At 42.1% G+C, this 20,931-nt stretch overlaps 1 protein-coding gene across 10 annotated transcripts in view; it reads right to left on the reverse strand.

Moving 5' to 3' along the window:
* Positions 1-20,931, reverse strand: part of ATP8A1 (ATPase phospholipid transporting 8A1) — a 266,396-nt gene that overhangs the window by 112,664 nt on the left and 132,801 nt on the right. For all 10 annotated transcript variants that reach the window (XM_078001749.1, XM_078001748.1, XM_078001747.1 and 7 more), the window contains 2 exon segments: positions 9,173-9,257; positions 6,916-7,055 (listed from right to left, as the gene is read on the reverse strand). In XM_078001749.1, coding sequence (XP_077857875.1) covers positions 6,916-7,055; positions 9,173-9,257 — 225 coding nt within the window.

Here is a 20,931-nt window from a genome sequence, read left to right on the forward strand (position 1 = left end):
TAGAAGATGTAACTACAAATGTTCTTAAGCAAATAGAACAGGAAACTACTGGAATTTTAAACCATGAAATCACCTGTACATCATGTAAATTTTCATTTCGCTTTTAGCACAAATGAAAGTGATATGTGCAGCTACTAAGAACAGATGTGGTAGTTTTATCTGAAAAAGCATTCCATTCGAATACAGAAGTTACTGTGAACTTCGCAGTCATGAATGCTCAAGAAAAGTCCTGGTTTCCATTAAGTTTTATATTTCTCCAGGAATCCTCTAAACCATTTGTTGCCATATGTTGCAAAGGGCGCTAAATTGTTGTTTAGTCACACTGAGTGTAATGGTTGATCCATATTATGCCACATCAAGGGACTCTTTAACCATCCCCTAAATGCCAACCATATTTTGAGGAGTGGTAAAGGAAATAATGTAAAAACGATTCGCTACCTCAGTGTTCCTATCTTAGTGCCTTATCTCAGTGCCCAGGGCACTAAAGCCTGTCTGGAACGATGTTTTAGTTTACAAGTTCACTACCTATCTCCCAACACTGAAACAAAAGACAGAAATTCTTCTACCCTCTCCCTGCTGAGCCCCAGAGCCTAGAACAGAGCCTGCCACGCAGCGGTGCTCAGATATTTGCTGTTGAATCTTTCCAACCTATGATTTTCTCACATTTATATATCAAGTAACCTTGAAGACAGGTTTTATAAATGAACGAGTCTAAATTTCTAAAGAATGCCTTCTGTAAAAGTCTTGGCTTCTTTTCTAACATACCCCTAAATTAATCCTTAGTGATAGCACATTTGCGTGGAAAGCATGAACTAGATTTGTTAATAGGGGGCAGGCTTTCATTAAGCAAGTACTTATTAAGCTCCAACTTCTGAATTAATTATTTAAATGAATAATTCATTTAGTCATCAAATATTTATTGAGTAGTTAACATAGGCTAGTCAGTCAAGCACTGGAGACACAGTGATAAATATGATAAACACAGTCCCTGCTTTCGTGAAACTTCAATCTAGTGGATGACATACATCAATCACAAACTACAAAATGCACATAAAACACAACACTGCCACCTGATCAAAAAAGGCTTGACAGCAGAATTACAGTGTTCTGAGTTTACTCTTAAGCTCAGAAATGATCTTCTAACCCATAACCTATTTCAGAAAAACTTGAACAGATGAAAGCACCGGATAAGTTTCCATTTAAAAAGTTTCCCAATCCATGCATCATAATAAGAGAAAAAGCAAAATCTTATCACCAGGGAAATCTGCTTTAATCAGTGATGAATCTAGGCAGGTATTATATAGTTTACACTATTTTCTGTAATGCTCAAGATAAATGATTTGCTTTCAGAAACACAGAAATTATTAGTAGGTAATCTATGCAGTACTAAAGACATAATTGCATTTTTCTATTGAAGCAAATAAATATTAAACATTTTCAAAAAATTATGTATTCCACAAAGGCATGCCTTCATATTTCAAACAATGGTTTAATTATAAAATAAGGAAGAAAGACCAGACTTCTGTACTACTAATTTTCAAAGGAATCTAGTAGCATAGTATGAATATGAGACAAAACATAATTTATGTGTCTTAGAAATAAGTTAGAATAAAAGTAAATAAATTTTAACAAAGAATAGAAGCTCAGACCAAAAAGAAGTGGTATCACCCTGGCTCCTGATATATTAAAGTGACAGATCAAACGTGAGAAACATCAGAGAAACCCCTGCCAATGAAACATAAAACTTCATAATTATTCTGTTATTTACAATTCTTCTTGAGAAAATACAAAATTTTAATTTAATTAAAAAAATCTGATTTAGACCAGGCATGGTGGCTTAGCCCTGTAATCTCAGCACTTTGGGAGGCCGAGGTGGGTGGATCACGAGGTCAGGAGATCGAGACCATCCTGGCCAACATGGTGAAACCCCGTCTCTACTAAAAATACAAAAATTTGGCTAGGCGTAGTGGCGGGAGCCTGTAGTCCCAGCTACTCAGGAGGCTGAGGCAGGAGAATCGCTTGAATTCAGGAGGCAGAGGTTGCAGTGAGCCGATGCTGCATACTAGCCTGGAGACAGAGCGAGACTCCATTTAAAAAAAAAAAAAAAGTCTGATTTAAAAAATATAGGCTGACACTATAAGTGGTTTTCCAATCTAAAATTATGAGTCCAAATATGTTGACTACCTTTCAAAAGAATGCAGGTGAGATAAAACAGGTCAAGTTTGTTGTCTGAAAGAATGAGACTACTGTAAATTCTCTCAAGTGGTGACGAGAAGAGACTAAGAGGTGTTACTGTCCATGATACCCATTGTGAACCTGCAATTCTCCTTAGCAAAGTGGGTCCAGACAACTGAAGTATCCAATATGATAGTCCCATTTGCATTTTAACCATGTGAGCTTTCTTATTCCTGAACAAGTTAGGCCTTCCTGGTAATCAATGTCACCTCTTGATTTATTTAGTAACAGCAAAAGAAAAAACAAACGAAAAAGAAAAAGCTGTGACGGCAACTGGTGAAACAACTCTCAGCATTACAATTTTCAGAAATATCCTGAACAGCTTACCATATGAATGCAAGTATTGGAGCTCAAACAGTACAGTGTTGGAACAGAGCTGATAATTATATTTTATAGACAGATTTAAAAGTCCCAAATCCTCTCATCTCATGATGACTGTCAATAGGGATAACAATACCCGGTGGTCTTTTTCAAACTTTCCATATCCTCCTTCCCGTAGTGTGCCCTGAGAGTGAAGGCAGCACATTCTAGTACTCAGTGTGCTGGGTAGTAACATACCTGAGTAACTAAGCATCACAACCAAAGGACAAATGCCTTCTTGTATATTTTTGGTCTATTTGGATATTTTTTTCAGCTTATGCTAGGAGTTACAGTACCCAAAGGAATAAGGATTTAACTTAATCTTAAAAACTGAATTACCGGTTTGAACAAACGTCGGAGGGACAAGAGGGAGACAGCAGGGTTTAAAAGTACAACCTTAATCCTATTGTAACATTTCCTCTTATTTTGTACTAAAATATTATTTTGGGAAAAACTTTACAAATCTTTTATATTTTGAATGTTGTGAATGTAATACTACCATTAATGTGGCAATGACATATCAATTCAAATATGTTCAGAAACAGCTTGCATATGGGCACAATGATGTTCTGATCTTTTGAGGAATTCGTTTTCTAAAAAGTCCACATACAAACGTAATATATGGTTTTCAAACTGTGCTTAGTGGATCCTGAGTCACAACAAGCCCCGCCTGGAGCACCCATGAGGGCAGGGTGGAGGCCGAGGGGAAAGCCGGTTTGGATCTCCTCTCTACTCTTCCATTCCAGCCAAAGCAGCCCTGCTTTTGTCAATTATATATATTATGATTCAGGCAGTTTGTTTGGAAAATTCTGTTCTAAAAAAAAAAAGTGAAAATGACCCTCACAGTTTAAAAATTCACTGTCTGACATGGTAAGTCCAATAATGACATGCTAAGACCAATATTATGGTCTACATAAAAATGGATTCCAATCACATAAAAAATAGGTTACATAAACGGCACGTCTCAGTTAAAGTAGATAAGGAAGAAGACGATGGATGAACCCTAGGACTGTATTTGCTCAATTTAAAGCCAGGATAACATGCTGCAAGAATCTGTGGTCTGACATGCTGAAACTTGCCTCACTAGAGTGGTTTTAATGGCAGTAAATCACAACTTCTGAACACTCATCCCAGCTGATTTTAACAAAGAATAGAATCTGACACCAAGAAAGAAGTGATATAACTCTGGCTCTCTATATTAAAAATCTTACAGTCCTCCTATGATTGCAGTTAATGGAAACACTTCAGAAAAACAGCTTGGTCACAAAGATCCCTGTGTTATTTTATCTTTTTTTTTTTTTTTATTTTATTATTACTTTTTTTTAACTTTGAGACAGGGTCTCACTCTGTCACCAAGGCTGGAGTGCAGTGGTACTTTCACAGCTCCTTGCAGCCTTAGCCTCTCGGGCTCAGGCAATTCTCCCTGCCTCAGCCTCCTGAGCAGCTGGGACCACAGGTGCATGCTACCACATCCAGCTAATTTTTAAAAATTATTTGTAGAGAGAGCGTCTCCCCCTATGTTTGCCCAGGCTGGTCTCAAACTCCTGGGCTCAATGATCCTCCCACCTTGGCCTCCCAGAATACTGGGATTACAGGTGTGAGCCATCACATCTGGTCTATTTTGTCTATTCTTTTTCCCTAAAAAGATGTCCGCTCTCCTCTAACTGGTAAAATAATCCTTGGAGGCCCATTTCAAAAGTTACCACCTCTCCAAAAGCTTCCTTCGGATCAAATTTGTGGGTCACCTTTCTGGGTTCCTCAAGATTTCTTCATTTGGGGGATTTGCTCAGACTGTGGTACCCAGAGGGCCGTGGTCTCATTTGCCTGTGCATGAGCAGGTAAACATGAACTGCTTGATGAAAGTTATTTAAATGGATCACCAAATGAAGCTCCGGTTTCAGAAGTAGAGATGGACACAGAATTAGTCTTCATTTGGAGCAGGCTGGCTGAGTAAATGACCCAATCTCTTAATCTTTCTGGATCTTAGATTTTCAACAATAGAGGCATGGCTTACTATGAAGTAAAGACAAATTAGTTATAAGTTCCCGTTTTCATGTATTTTGGGTAAAAAGCAGTCATAAATGGAGGTTTCTGTCATCTGTAAACTATACATAGTTTATATAGATGCATATAGACACATATATAGATGTATGTGTATATGTGTATATACACACCCCCACCCTTTTAATGGATTGCCTGTTAACTTAAATTTTAATGTAGCTCATGATCGCCATCTGCTGGGAAAACATTGAACATCTATTTCAGTTAAAAGCTGGAGGTTGCAAGGCTTTTTAATCAGTTATTAAAAGAACAAGAACCATAACTGTTAAACCTAGAAAATTTAATCTATAAAAAACTCTAGGACATCCAGAGAGTAAGGATATTAGGTACATTAAACATTCAACTCTAGAACTGAAGTTGTGCTTCAAGTGGAAACAATGTAATATGTTTAGAATCCATTTTCAAATATATATTTTTTATTCTGACTTATTACATATTAATTCTGTCTCATGAGGATGGGAGGCAAGGCTGCCTTACATTCAGAGACAGGAAAAAAATCATTTCCAAACTGGATTTTTTTTTAAATTCTTAAAAGAGTAAGGGAAGCAAAGATTAAAAATCAATAGCACTAATGCTTTAAGATATGTGACTTTAGCTGGGCAGATTAAAAGAGATTATGATTATGGCTTCAGATTATTTTATTTCACTACATAAATACCCCAAAGACATAATCATATATAAATATGTTAGGAAGTGGAGAGAGAGAATGTGGAGGGAGGGAGTGGGGAGGGAAGGAGTGTGGAAGATAGGCGAGAGAGACATTGAAATAAGTCAGTTGATAACAAGCCCCCTCGTGTGTGTATACCTATAAAATTTAGGGTGGGAGTATCATCCTGGAAGACACCATACATGTTATCGCATGTCTTCTTATAAATAAGCAGAATAAAAAGTTAAGTTCAAATATAAGGAGGAGATATCTAGATATATCTACATATCTATCTCTATATACACAGGTATGATATATGTGAGCTTATATTTATATTTAGGGATCTTCCCCTTACAAAATATAAAGGCTATATGAGAAACAACCACCTTCCATAAAAAGTGATAATCTGTTGAGGAGACAGGAGACCAATATCTCGAGTTGCATATGGCGACCTTGTGGAATAAAGAAAACCATCTGCAGCTAGAACATGGTATCCCCATACTACATAAAGGGAGGGGATGTGAGAAGCAGAGGGGAAAATAGTCCAGGGAGGTACTGGTAACACTAGCCACTTCTCAAGACAGAGGCACGAGGAAGTACACAGTTTGATAGAGAGGAAAGAAGAACAAAGTATCAGTCTTTACTTACCTGGAGAAAAGATCAAGTAAACTGCAGTGGACAGGCTAGTTTGATTCTATGCAACACAAACATGAGTGCTATTGAAGAGTTATCTAGTGGCAAGCTCGAGGTTAGAATGAAGACACTTGAGTGATTCAGAGGATGAATACTGGAGGAAGAGTGAGGATTCTGGCTCCCCCTGTTAGGAGCTGTGTACTCTCAGCCAAATTACTTAACCTCTCTGTTACCTTGGATTCTTCATCTATAAGATAGGAATAATTAGCATCTGAAAGGGATGTTGTGAGGACTGACTAGATTAATAGATGAAAGTGCTATGAACAGCACCTGGCACACAGCAAGTGCTACACAAAAATGTTTTCCTAATTAAGGAAGCAAGATTCTTGCTATTTATACAGTATCAATCAAAATGTATCCGTCACTTTCTGGCTTAATAGCCTTGGTTTCCTTATCTGTAAAATGAGAACTTTTACAGCTGTCACAGAAATAATACAGGTGTATGTTTGTCACAATGACTGCGCAAGTGTAAGCACTGGATTACTCTCTTATATATTATTATCAGCTATGCAAGCTGTGTGATTACAGTACTATTTTACATTGCATTGCATATTATATTATTAACTCAAAGTACACATGTCATGTATGTAATGTGTGAGTTTATGTGGGGGCATGTTCCATATCCTCAGAGATCCAGAAACTGAAACATGTTGGCAAGGAGATTGCTAGACTGGCCAAACCTTGATCCAAAATTGTGTAAAGGGTGAAGATCTACACAAAGTAATATCTAACCCCAAAGACTTCTCAGCAACATTTTAACGCATATTAAGATTTGTTAATGCTTAGATGATGAGAGGGTATTCAGTAGTGAATGGTAGGTCAAAAGATATTTTAACTTTTATTCCATTGGTTCCTTGAATAAAGATCGAAACTCTCTGGAAACCAAACCCCTTGTACGATCAACAGAATCATCCACGTACCTTTTCAATCAACTCGTAGCTCTCTTCGAGTTTGAGCAGCCTGTTCTGCACGGATGTAGATGCTCGCTGATAGACTGCTCGCCACTCCTGAAAGTCGCTCTCTGAAATCTCAGCCACAGCAAAACATAAAGTTCTTAACCCTGAAAAAGGTAGCATACATCACCCCAACACACCAAAGAAAATTTTATTCAGAAGTCTGAGGTTTCTGTTTTTACTTCACAAAGTCTCATTTTGAAAAAAGTGATTCCATACCAACAATATGCTGAAGTCCAATTAAATTATGACAAAAACTTAGTATAAATAGTAGATTAATGTTCCCCTGGTCTTTAAAATTGGTACCCTGCTTCCAATTCCCAACCCTTTTAATCCATCTTCCATGCCTAGTGTGGCATTTCTAAAATCCTAATCTTATCAAGCAATTCTTTTGCTTCGAATCTTCCAATTTTTCCCCAGGACAAAATTTAAGCCCCAAAGTACGGCTTATACATGTTTCATCAGGTGCCTTCACTCTCATTCCCTGCAATTCACTTCCCACACACAGGGGTCTTTGCACGTGCTGGTAACTTTTTCTCCATTCTGCTTTTCCCAATGACTGCCCATTGTCTGCCTTGCAAGTAGTTTAAGACTCAGATCTGAAAATCATCTCTTTGATGCACTCTCCTCTCACCCAGATGCCAAAGGCAGAAACACTCCTATGGCGTGAGTGACAATGTTTTAGACTTTTTCTTGTGTCTCCTCTATTAAAGCACTTGGAAAGCAGGGACCCAGAGTGCTTCAGAGGAACTCAGTATCAAGCATAGTGGCTGCCTTTTTATAGTGGCCTCACAGATGTTTACGAAGGAAGAGAGACCCCGGTGGGGTCTACTGGGAAAGCCACCTTCCTCTTACTAGGATATATGACTGCATTTATTACTATTCTTTGTCATCACAAATCTGTAGTTTAAAAGTCTAAGTGTAGTTGAGGGATAGTGGCAAAAAAGAACTGCCAGCAGATAATACTCCAGGAAAACAATCAAAGCTGATATTTACAGTGACCCGCCCCTGTGCCTGGTGCCTGCCAATTTCATAACTCACATCTCTCTCAGCCAGAAAAAAGTAGATGGATTGGAAGAAAGGAGAAGCCAAAGCACTTGTCAGCTATGCAAGGAAGCAGTTACTTAGGTTCGCAAGAAGACACCGCCCTCACTCCAGGTCATTTAATTCTTAGAATGACTAGGACCAGATGCTAGGCTTAGTGATCTCAAGACAAAATGTGTCGAAGGGAACATGTCAGAAGTAAGAAGCAAGGAACATACAAAGTTTCCAGAGAACTCTACCTTCCAAGAAAGGGTGGTCTATTGCCAGATCACTGAGAGTGGAACTCAAATCTTTGGGGCCATCTTAGGACATGTTTTTCTCTCTTGAAAACTTGGCTGGAAAACTTACTGGAGGGTAGTCATGGGGAGAAGTGTAATCTGGTCCAGGGCCAGAAAGAATAGGGTGGAGGTGTGGGCCAAACCATTAAAATCTAAGAGTGGAGTATCTTTAACATCACATCCAGAAAGGAGAAAGATGCTCTCAGTTCTCCTCCAAAACAAAAAGAATCTGTGTTGTAGGCTAGGTAGGTTGTATCTGTCAAGGTCTGAGGCTGGGCCTTAAGGAATCTGAATTCTATGAATATGTATGTTTCCATGCTTTTACATTTTGAAGAACTGTACAGAGGTTTTTCAAAAGCCATCTTATTTTTTGTTTGTTTTGGCTTTTGTTTTTGCCTAGTGTTTTAAAAAACATTCCTATCTTTTGTCTGCCTGAGTTAACAGGAAAAAAGTATTTGATCAGGTCAGTTTGGTGCCACTGGCAACAGTTCCAGCTGAAACAGATAGGAGTGAAAACTGAGACTGGAGATTTAGATTCAGCTATAACTACCATTGTCAAGTATGAGATAAGACTCTACAAATTCTTGTTGTAACTGACTCTCATGTTTAACAACCCTTGCTGCCTTTCATCTAACCTAGATCCTCTCTCTAGACTAGGTACTGCTTTGCCTTGCACATAATATATTTCAGGAGGACAGAGAGACAGGGCGAAGCTTGATTATCTTATTTTGCATTCTCAGGCTTCACACAGAGCCTGGCTTGTGGTAGGGGCTCTCTCTATTGAGTTGCAATACACTGAATAACAATTTTAATAGCTACATAAGTTTTTAATAGAAAGTCTTGAGTTGAAATATATGATTTCCTTTTATTTTAATCATGCTTTATTGCTGAATTACACTTACCTTCTGTAGCAAACTGCTCTAAATGTTTCAGGGTAATTTCTTTGTATTTTGATGTCTCTGCCAGTCGATCATAAATTACAGTGTCCTGGAAAACAGACAGAGGATAAAATGACTGAATTAAGCATTCTGAGTTTAATAAAGTTGATGTTGGTAACAACAGTAGTAGGAAATCAATGTAACAACCACCAATCTCTTTTAGCATTCATTTTAAAGAACAAGGTATTTTTGTCTAATAATACTATTTCCCTAGTGACATTAAGTAATAAGTCTCTAGTCTTGCATCTTCATCCTTCCTCTTTCTGAATAAAATTGTAGTTATTCCCATGTTCGTATCTCATATTCTACTTCACTTACCTTCCACATGCTGCAAGATCTACCCCAACCCAGATGGTTTTCCAGGACACCTTCATAGGTGTTCATAGCTGCTGCAAGGAAGAACGGTCCAGCACTCAAGTAAGTTTGGGAAACACTGGACTGAGCAAAGCAACAGAGCTTGTCTTGCTGCAACAATCCTTGGGGGCTTTAAAATGCCAGTGTGCACAGTGGATCTTGAAGGGGCTACATGATATGTGCCCCAAACTCGTTGAACCACAGAACTTTTTAGGGTTTAGAGCATGTTTATGGGACCAGTGCTCACGGAAGAACAAACTTTAAGAAATACAGGACTAAATCCACTGAAAGGGCCAGTGGGTATTGTGGGGAGAACCTTGGACAAATCTCGAAATGCCTTAAATAGCCATATATTTCTGATTGTGTCACTTTAGCTTTAAGATTCAGTTTACTTAATCTGTAAAATTTGGTTACCGGATTATGTTTAAAGTTCTTTTCAGCTTTAACTTCACGTACCACTTATGCTTCTCTAGTTTTTGCTCTTTTATAAATTGCCTATTATTCCTTTAGTTATTATCCAGCTTTGGTTTAGTGCTTTAAGAATTTTCGTATTCAACCTTCATGGTTTTATTAGACCAGGAAAAAATAAATCATTTATCTGCAATTACTCTCTCAGTGGTATTACCCATTTTGGGGTCTCCAGTCTCAGGGCTGATATTTGGAAGCAGACTAATGGAGTATGATTTAGAACCCTTGAGAGAAACAGAACTTAGTGACCTCAGAACAGATGGAGTATTCCAAGCTGCAATTATGAATTTCTTTTCATTTTTTCAGTGATGGAATAGGAAGGGGGGCAAAGCAAAAGGAAATGATAGCTTCCCCTCATGACTCCTTTCTGAGAATGAGAAGAATAATTTGTAAATTCTTCTTTTAAGAAGAATTAAATTTTAAAATAATATTTTCAATGATATTAATACAGTCCACTCGAAAACTAAGAAAATATTTGAAAACACTAAAATCATGAAAACAAGTGATAAGTAATATAGTTAAAAGGATTAAATGATGTAGTGTATCCAACCGTTCTAGTGGAAGAAGTTGACGTTTAGAATGGGAAAAATTAATTTTCTACCTTCTTTATAGTGTTGAGAAAAAGCAGAAGAAAGATGTGGCCTTCTGCATGAAATGTATAGTATGTTTTTAAAACGACAATCGCAATCGGCTGGCCATGCCTATACGTGAAAAACGAATAAACGCTGTGATGGTTAATACTGAGTGTCAACTTGATTGGATTGAAGGATGTGGTGTGTCTGTGAGGGTGTTACCAAAGGAGATTAACATCTGAGTCAGTGGGCTCCGGAAGGCAGACCCACCCTTAATCTGGGTGGGCACAATCTAGTCACCTGCCAGCGAATATAAAGCAGGCAGAAAAACATGAAATGGCAAGACCGGCCTAGCCTCCCAGCCTACATCTCTTCCTGTGCTTCCTGCCCTGGAACATCGGACTCCAAGTTCTTCAGTTTTGGAACTTGGACTGGCTCTCCTTGCTCCTCAGCCTGCAGGTCCCACGGCCTATTGTGGGACCTTGTGATTGTGTGAGTTAATGCTTAATAAATTCCCCTTTATATATATGTATTTATTCTATTAGTTCTGTCCCTCTAGAGAACCTTAATACAGATTTTGGTACCAAGAGTGGTTCTAGAGGAACAGAATATTAAGATGGAGTTCTTTCATTCGTTTTGGAGTTTCTGGCTGCTTAATATGATTAGACCCCAAAATGCTAAGGACTCTACTTCTAGTAGTATGCAGAACACTGATAGTCCTTGGCGTAAACTGTTCGGAGAATTATGTAAAATAAATGCATTTGACATTCCTGATTCTTCGTTCATGAGAGGCAATGAGTTTGGTGACTCTAAACATAATACCTTTGGCCATGTGTGGAGAACCAAGGAACATAATGAAGCTGGTTGGTTGCTCCTAAGTTCAGTGGACAAAGTAATGAAAGAAAATGATGAACTCAGGGATTCTATCTCCTGGCTTCAGAAGCAGATACTGAGTCTCAAATCTGCTAAGATTGCCCTGAGTGAGAGTCTTATCTCCTGCAGGGAAAGAGCTGAAGTTGTGGAAAAATAGACACAAGCTGTTATCATGCGAGTGGCTGACCTGCAAGGAAAGATGCATGAACAGCCTCTACAGGTGTCTACTATTAAAGTGAGGGCATTGATTGGAAAAGAATGGGATCCTGCAGGGACATGTGAGAGGACCCTGATGAAGCTGGGGACACTGAATTTGTAAACTCTGATGAACCTTTTTTTGCCAGAAGTAACAGCTTCCCCATTCCCAGGAGTGGCAACATCCCCTCTCTGAACCCTCTCAGCCATCAGCCTTTCCACCTCTGTCTGAGAAGATAAACCCTGTGCTGCCTGCGGTAACAATGATGTCCTCCCCTGAGGCAGTTGCCAGGCAAGATGATGTTGATTCTCTTCAGGAGCCACCCCCAACACCCCTGTTTGCTTCTAGACTATAACTAGACTAAAGTCCCAGTGGGCCCCTGGAGGTGAGGATGAGAGTATGACTCATAGTAGATGTGCTACACTAAAAAAGAATTGCCTGAGTTTTCAAACTTATATAAGCAGAAAACTTCTAGGTCAAACGGATAAAAGACTAATTTGAATTACAAAAACCGAGAATCACAGCCCCTCAATCAATTTCCAAACTTGAGCCAGTTTACAGACCCAGAACCCCCTGAATGAAGGGGAGGCTGGGTCCCCTTGAAAAAAGACCCCACTGCATTACCGACAATTTATGCTGTTAATCGTTCTCCCATCCTTCCCCAAAGAGACCTCTGGCCTTTTACCAGGGTAACTGTGCACTGGGGAAAGGGAAATGATCAGACATTTTGGGGACTACTGAACACTGGCTCTGAGCTGATGATGATTCCAGGGGGCCCAAAATGTCACCGTGGTCCTCCAGTTAAAAGTAGGGGCTTATGGAGGTCAGGTAATTAATGGAGTTTTAGCTCAGCTCCGACTTAGAGTGAGTCCAGTGGGTCTCCAGGCTCATCCTGTGGTCATTTCCCTGGTGCCAGAACTCATAATTGGCATAGACATACTTGGCAGCTAGCAGAATCCCCACACTGGCTCCCTGACTGGTAGAGTGAGTGCTATTATGGTGGGAAAGGCCAAACGGAAGCCATTAGAGCTGCCTCTACCTAGAAAAATAGTAAATCAAAAATGGTATCACATCCCTGGAGGGACTGCAGAGATTAGTGCCACCATCAAGGACTTGAAAGACGAAAGGGTGGTGATTTCCACCACCCCCATTCAACTCTCCCATTTGGCCTGTGCAGAAGACAGATGGATCTTTGGGGAATGATCTGTGGATTACCATTAGCTTAACCAAGGGGTGACTCCAATTGCAGCTGCTGTACCAGATGTGGTTTCATTGCTCGAGCAAATTAACACATCTCCTTGTACCTGGTATGCAGCCACTGACTTGGCAAATTCCTTTTTCTTCACTCCTGACCATAATTTGCCTTCAATTACCTTTGCTGTTCTAACTCAGGAGTATATCAACCCTCTGGTTTTGTGTCATGATCTTATTCAGAAAGCCCTGATTGCTTTTCATTTCCAGAAGATATCACACTGGTCCATCACACTGATGACATACTGATTGCATCCAGTGAGCAGGGTGTAGCAAACACAGTGGACTTACTGGTGAGGCATTTGCACGCCAGAGGATGGGAAATAAACCTAACTAAAATTAAGGGACCCTCTACCTCAGTAAAATTTCTAGGGGTCCAGTGGTGTGGGGATTGTTGAGATATTCCTTCTAAGGTGAAGGATAAGTTGTTGCATTTGGCCCCTCCTACAGTGAAAGGCACAATGCCTACTCGGCTTATTTGGATTTTAGAGGCATCACATTCCTTATTTGGGTGTGTTACTCTGGCCCATTTATCAAGTGACCCAGAAGGCTGCCAGTTTTGAGTTTTGAGTGGGGTCCAGAACAGGAGACAGGTCCTGTATGAGCTGCTCTGCCACTTGGCCCATATGACCCAGCAGATCCAATGGTGTTTGAGGTGTCAGTGGCAGATGGGGATGCTGTTTGGAGCCTTTAGCAGGCCCCCATAGGTGAATCACGGCGGAGGCATCTCGGATTTTGGAGCAAGGCCCTGCCATAATCTGCAGGTAACTACTCTCCTTTTGAAGGACAGCTCTTGGCTTGTTACTGGGCTTTGGTGGAAACTGAACATTTGGCCATGGGTCATCAAGTCATGGTGCGATCTGAACTGCCTATCATGAACTGGGTGCTTTCTGACCCATCTAGCCATGAAGTGGGCCGTGCACAGCAGCATTGCATCATCAAATTGAAGTGGTATATATGTGATGGGGCTTGATCAGGTCCTGAAGGCACAAGTAAGTTACGTGAGGAAGTGGCTCAAGTGCCCATGGTCTCCACTCCTCCCACTCTGTCTTCTCTCCCCCAGCCTGCACCAATGGCCTCATGGGGAGTTTCCCCTATGATCAGTTGACAGAGGAAGAGAAGACTAGGGCCTGGTTCACAGACGGTTCTGTACAATATGCAGGCACTACTCAAAATTGGACAGCTGCAGCATGACAGTCCCTTTCTAGAACATCCCTGAATGACAGCGGTGAAGGGAAATCTTCCCAGTGGGCAGCACTTCAAGCAGTGCACCTGGTTGTGCACTTTGCATGGAAGGAAAAATGACCAGATGTGCGATTATATACTGATTCATGGGCTGTAGCCAATGATTTGGCTGGATGGTCAGGGACGTGGAAGAAGCATGACTGGAAAATTGGTTACAAAGAAATCTGGGGAAGAAGTACGCAGATGGACCTCTCTGAGTGGTCAAAAGCTGTGAAGATATTTGTATCCCATGTGAGTGCTCACCAGTGGGTGACCTCAGCAGAGGAAGATTTTAAGAATCAAGTGGATAGGATGAATTGTTCTGTGGACACCACTCAGCCTCTTTCCCCAGCCACCCCTGTCATCACCCAATGGGCCCATGAACAAAGTGGCCATGGTGGCAGGGGTGGAGGTTATGCATGGGCTCAGCAACATGGACTTCTACTCACCAAGGCTGACCTGGCTACGGCCACTGCTGAGCCCAATTTGCCAGCCGCAGAGACCAACACTGAGCCCTTGATATGGCACCATTCTTTGGGGTGATCAGCCAGCCACCTGGTGGCAGATTGTTGCATCATGGAAAGGGCAGAGGTTTGTCCTCACTGGAATAGACATTTACTCTTGACATGGGTTTGCCTATCCTGCACACAGTGCTTCTGCCAAGACTACCATCTGTGGACTCACAGTCTTCCATACAGTACTGCCTCTGACCAAGGCACTCACTTCACAGCTAAAGAAGTGTGGCAGTGGGCTCATGCTCATGGAACTCACTGGTCTTACCATGTTTCTATCATCCTGAAGTAGCTGGATTGATAGAACGGTGGAATGGCCTTTTGAGTCACAATTACAATGCCAACTAGGTGACAACATTTTGCAGGGCGGGAGCAAAGTTCTCCAGAAGGCCGTGTATGCTCTGAATCAGCGTCCAATATATGGTACTGTTTCTCCCATAGTCAGGAGTCAGGGATCCAGGAATCAAGGCGTGGAAGTGGAAGTGGCACCACTACCATCACCCCTAGTGATCCACTAGCAACATATTTGCTTCCTGTTCCTGTGACATTATGTTCTGCTGGCCTAGAGGTCTTAGTTCCAGAGGGAGGAACACTGTCATCAGGAGACACAACAGTGATTCAATTAAACTGGAAGTTAAGATTACCACATGGACACTTTGGGCTCCTCCTATCTTTAAGTCAACAGGCTGAGGAGGGAGTTACAGTGTTGGCTGGGGTGACTGACCCAGACTACCAAAATGAAATCAGTCTACTGCTCCATAATAGGGGTAGCGAAGAGTATGCATGGAATACAGGAGATCCATTAGGGTGTCTCTTAGTATTACTGCACCCTGTGATTAATGGGATCAATGGGAAACTGCAACAGCCCAATGCAGGCAGGACTACAAATGGTCCAGATCCTTCAGGAATGAAGGTTTATGTCACTCCACCAGGAAAAAACCCACAACTTGCTGAGGTGCTTGCTGAAGGCAAAGGGAATACAGAGTGGGTAGCAGAAGAAGGCAGTCATCAATGTCATCAATACCAGTTATGACTACATGACCAGCTGCAGAAACAAGGACTAACTGTCATGAGTATTTCCTCACCAATTCCCCAGCTAACATCATATCGAATGGGGAAAAGCTGAAAGCTTTCCTCCACGAACTGGAACAAGATAAGGAAGCCCTCTTTCATCACAGCTATTCAAAACAGTACTGGAAGTCGAGGCCAGAGCAATCAGCAAGAGAAAGAAATAAAAGGAATACAAATTGGAAAAGAGGAAGTCAAATTGTTCCTCTTTGCTGATGACATGATCTTATATCTGCAAAAACCTGAAGACTCTACCAAAAAACAGATTTCAATAAACGAATTCAGTAAAGTTGCAGGATACAAAATCAATGTACGAAAATCAGTAGCACTTCTCTATACCAATAATATCTAGATAAGAAAGAAAAAAGCCAATCCCACTGACAACAGTCATAAAAAACCAGGGCCAGGTGCGGTGGCTCAGGCCTGTAATCCTAGCACTCTGGGAGGCTGAGGTGGGCATTCAAGACCTGCCTGAGCAACAAGGCGAAACCCCACCTCTACAAAAAATACAAAAAAGTCAGTCAGGTGTGGTCGTGCATGCTTGTAGTCCCAGTTACTCGGGAGTATGAGGTGGGAGGATCATGTGAACACAGGAAGTCAAGGCTGCAGTGATCATATCACTGCACTCCAGTCTGGGCAGCAGAGTGAGACCTTGTCTCAAAAAAATACACACACACACACACACACATACACACACACACACACACACACAAATACATAGGAATAAATTTAACCAAGGAGGTGAAAGATCTCTACAAGAAAAACAAAACACTGGTATAAGAAATTGAAGGCTGGGTGTGATGGCTCATGCCTGTAATCCCAGCACATTGGGAGGCCAAGGTGGGCTAATTACCTGAGGTCGGAAGTTCAAGACCAGCCTGGCCAACATGGTGAGACCCTGTCTCTAAAAAAATTAAAAAAATTAGCTGGGCATGATGGCGGGTGACTGTAATCCCAGCTACTCAGGAGGCTGAGGCAGAAGAATCACTTGAACTCAGAAGGTGGAGGTTGTCGTGAGCCGAGATTGTGCCACTGCACTCCAGACTGGGCGACAAACTCCATCTCAAAAAAAAAAAAAGAAAAGAAAAGAAATTGAAGGTGACACACAAAAAAATGGAAAACATCCCATGCCCTACTGGACTGGAATAATATCACTAAAATGACCATATTGCCCAAAGCAATCTATAGATTCAATGCAATCCCTATCAAAATACCAATGCTGAAAATGGCAGATAGGAGGCAGGACTAACTTGCAACTCCCACTCAGATGGATGAAGCAGTGTGGAGACTCATATTGTGAACTGTCAGGCCTCTGAGCCCAAGCTAAGCCATCATATCCCCTGTGACCTGCACATATATATCCAGATGGCCTGAAGCAACTGAAGATTCACAAAAGAAGTGAAAATAGCCTTAACTGATGACATTCTACCATTGTGATTTGTTCCTGCCCCACCCTAACTGAAACGATATATTCTGCCCTGCCCTTAAGAAGGTACTTCATAATATTCACCCCTGCCCTTAAGAATGTACTTTGTATGCCCATCCCAAAACTATAAGAACTAATGATAATCCCACCACCCTCTGCTGACTCCTTTTTCGGATTCAGCCCGCCTGCACCCAGGTGAAATAAATAGCCTTGTTGCTCACACTAAGCCTGTTTGGTGGACTCTCTTCACACGATGCACGTGACATTTGGTGCCGAAGACTCGGGACAGGAGAACTCCTTTGGGAGACCGGTCCCCTGTCCTTGCCCTCACTCCATGAGGAGATCCTCCTATGACCTCAGGTCCTCAGACCAACCAGCCCAAGGAACATCTCACCAATTTCAAATCAGGTAAGTGGTCTTTTCACTCTTCTCCAGTCTCTCTCGCTACCCTTCAATCTCCCTGTCCTTCCAATTCCAGTTCTTTTTCTTCTCTAGCAGAGACAAAGGAGACACACTTTATCCGTGGACCCAAAACTCCGGGGCCGGTCACGGACTCGGGAAGACAGCCTTCCCTTGGTGTTTAATCACTGTGGGGACACCTGCCTGATTATTCACCCACATTACATTGGTGTCTGATCACTGCAGGGATGCCTGCCTTGGTCATTCACCCACATTCCCTTGGTGGCAAGTCAATTGCAGGGATGTCTGCTTTGGCTGCTCCCCACCTGCCTTCTCTGTGTCTCTACCTTTCTCTTTAAGTTTACCTCCTTCCCTATGGGCAACCTTCCACCCTCCATTCCCCCTTCTTGTTCCTTAGGCTGTGTTCTCAAGAACTTAAAACCTTATCAATTCACACCTGACCTAAAACTTAACTGCCTAATTTTCTTCTGCAATACTGCTTGGCCCCAATACAAACTTGACAGTAGTTCCAAGAGGCCAGAGAATGGCACTTTTGATTTGTCTATCCTACAAGATCTACATAATTTTTGTCAAAAAATGGGCAACTGGTCTGAGGTACCTGACGTCCAGGTATTCTGCTACACATTGGTCCCTCCCGAGTCTCTGCTCCCAATGCGACTCACCCCAAATCTTTCTTCTTTCTCTCCTGTCTGTTCCTTCAGTCTCCACCCCAAGCTCTGAGTTCTTTGAATCCTTCTTTTCTACGGACTCATCTGACCTCTCCCTTTCTCCCTAGGCTGCTCCTTGCCAGGCTGAGCCAGGTCCCAATTCTTCCTCAGCCTCTGCTCCCCCACCTTATAATCTTTCTATCACCTCCCCTCCTCACACCCGGTCTGGCTTACAGTTTCATTCTGCGACTAGCCCTCCCCAACCTGCCCAACAATTTCCTCTTAAAGAGGTGACAGGAGCTAAAGGCATAGTCAAGGTTAATGCTCCTTTTTTCTTTATGTGACCTCTCCCAAATCAGTTAGCATTTAGGCTCTTTTTAATTAAATATAAAAACCCAGCCCAGTTCATGGCACATTGGGCAACAACCCTTAGATGCTTTACCGCCCTGGACCCAGAGGGGCCAGAAGGCCACCTTAATATGCATTTTATCACACAGTCAGCACCTGACATTAGAAAAAAGCTTCAAAAATTGGAATCCAGTCCTCAAACTCCACAACAGGAATTAATCAACCTCGCCTTCAAGGTGTACAATAGAGAGGAGGTAGCCAGACAGCAACGCACTTCTGAGTTACAGCTACTTGCCTCTGCTGTAAGACAACCCACAACTATGTCTCCAGCATACAAAAACTTCAGAACATCCAAGCTGGGGCTCCTTCAAAACATCCTCGTGCACCTTGCTGCAAATGCCAAAAGCCTGGCCACTGGGTCTCAGAATGCCCACAGCCTGGGATTCCTCCTAAGCCGTGCCCTGTCTGTGCGGGCCCCCACTGGAGGCTGGACTGTCTGACTCACATTGCCGCCACTCCTAAAGCCCCTGGAGTCCAAACCCAACGTTCCTTGGCTGACTCCTTCTCAGATCTCCTTGGCTTAGCAGTTGAAGACTGATGCTGCCTGATCGCTTTGGAAGCCTCCTGGACCATCATGGACGCCAAGCTTTGGGTAACTCTTACAGTGGAGGGTAAGTCCATCTCCTGTTTAATTGATACGGGGGCTACCCACTCCACATTACCTTCAAGGGCCTGTTTCTCTTGCCCCCATAACTGTTGTGGGTATTGACAACCAAGCTTCAAAACCCCTTAAAACTCCCCCACTCTGGTGCCAACTAGGACAACTTTCTTTTATGCACTCTTTTTTTAGTTATCCCCACCTGCCCAGTTCCCTTATTAGGCTGAGACATTTTAACCAAATTATCTGCTTTCCTGATTATTCCTGGACTATAGCCACATCTCATTGCCACCCTTCTTCCCAACCCAAAGCCTCCCTCGCATCTTCCTCTCGTATCCCCCCACCTTAACCCACAAGTATGGGACACCTTCACTTCCTCCCTGGCAACCGATCACACATCCATTACTATCCCATTAAAACCTAATCACCCTTATTCTGCTCAATGCCAGTATCCCATTCCACAACAGCTTTAAGGGGATTAAAGCCTGTTATCACTTGCCTGCTACAGCATAGGCTTCTAAAACCTATAAACTCTCCTTACAATTCTCCCATTTTACCTGTTCAAAAACCGGACAAGTCTTACAGGTTAGTTCAGGATCTGTGCCTTATCAACCAAATTGTTTTGCCTATCCACCCTGTGGTGTCCAACCCATACACTCTATTGTCCTCAATACCTTCCTCCACCACACACTATTCCATTCTTGATCTTAAAGATGCTTTTTTCGCTGTTCCTCTACACCCCTCATCCCAGCCTCTGTTTGCTTTTACCTGGGGACTGACCCTGACACCCATCAGTTCCAGCAGCTTACCTGAACTGTACTGCTGCAAGGCTTCAGAGACAGCCCTCATTACTTCAGCCAAGGTCTTTCTCAAGATTTACTTTATTTCCTCCCCTCCGCTTCTCACCGTATTCAATATATTGATGACCTTCTACTTTGTAGCTCCTCCTTTGAATCTTCTCAACAAGACACCCTCCTGCTCCTTCAACATTTATTTTCCAAGGGATATTGGGTATCCCCTTCCAAAGCTCAAATTTCTTCTCCATCCATTACCTACCTCAGCATAATTTTTCATAAAAACACATGTGCTCTCCCTGCCAATCATGTCTGACTGAACTCTCAAACTCCAACCCCTTCTACAAAACAACAATTCCTTTCCTTCCTAGGCATGGTTGGATACCTGGTTTTGCCATCCTAACAAAAGCATTATATAAACTCACAAAAGGAAACCTAGGACCCCACAGATCGTAAATCCTCTCCCTACTCCACTTTCCGTTCCTTGAAGACAGCTTTAGAGACTGCTCCCGCACTAGCTCTCCCTGACTCATCCCAACACTTTCATTACACACAGCTGAAGTGCAGGGCTGTGCAGCTGGAATTCTTACACAAGGACCAGGACTGTGCTCTGTAGCCTTTCTGTCCAAACAACTTGACCTTACTGTTTTAGGCTGGCCATCATGTCTCCATGCGGCGGCCACCACTGCCCTAATACTTTTAGAGGCCCTCAAAATCACAAACTATGCTCAACTCACTCTCTACAGTTCTCATAACTTCCAAAATCTATTTTCTTCCTCACACCTGACACGTATACCTTCTGCTCCCCTGTTCCTTTAGTTGTACTCACTCTTTGTTGAGTCTCCCACAGTTATCATTGTTCCTGGCCCAGACTTCAATCTGGCCTCCCACATTATTCCGGATACCACGCCT

Source organism: Macaca mulatta, chromosome 5 (assembly GCF_049350105.2).
Source record: "Macaca mulatta isolate MMU2019108-1 chromosome 5, T2T-MMU8v2.0, whole genome shotgun sequence".
Lineage (NCBI taxonomy): Eukaryota > Metazoa > Chordata > Mammalia > Primates > Cercopithecidae > Macaca > Macaca mulatta.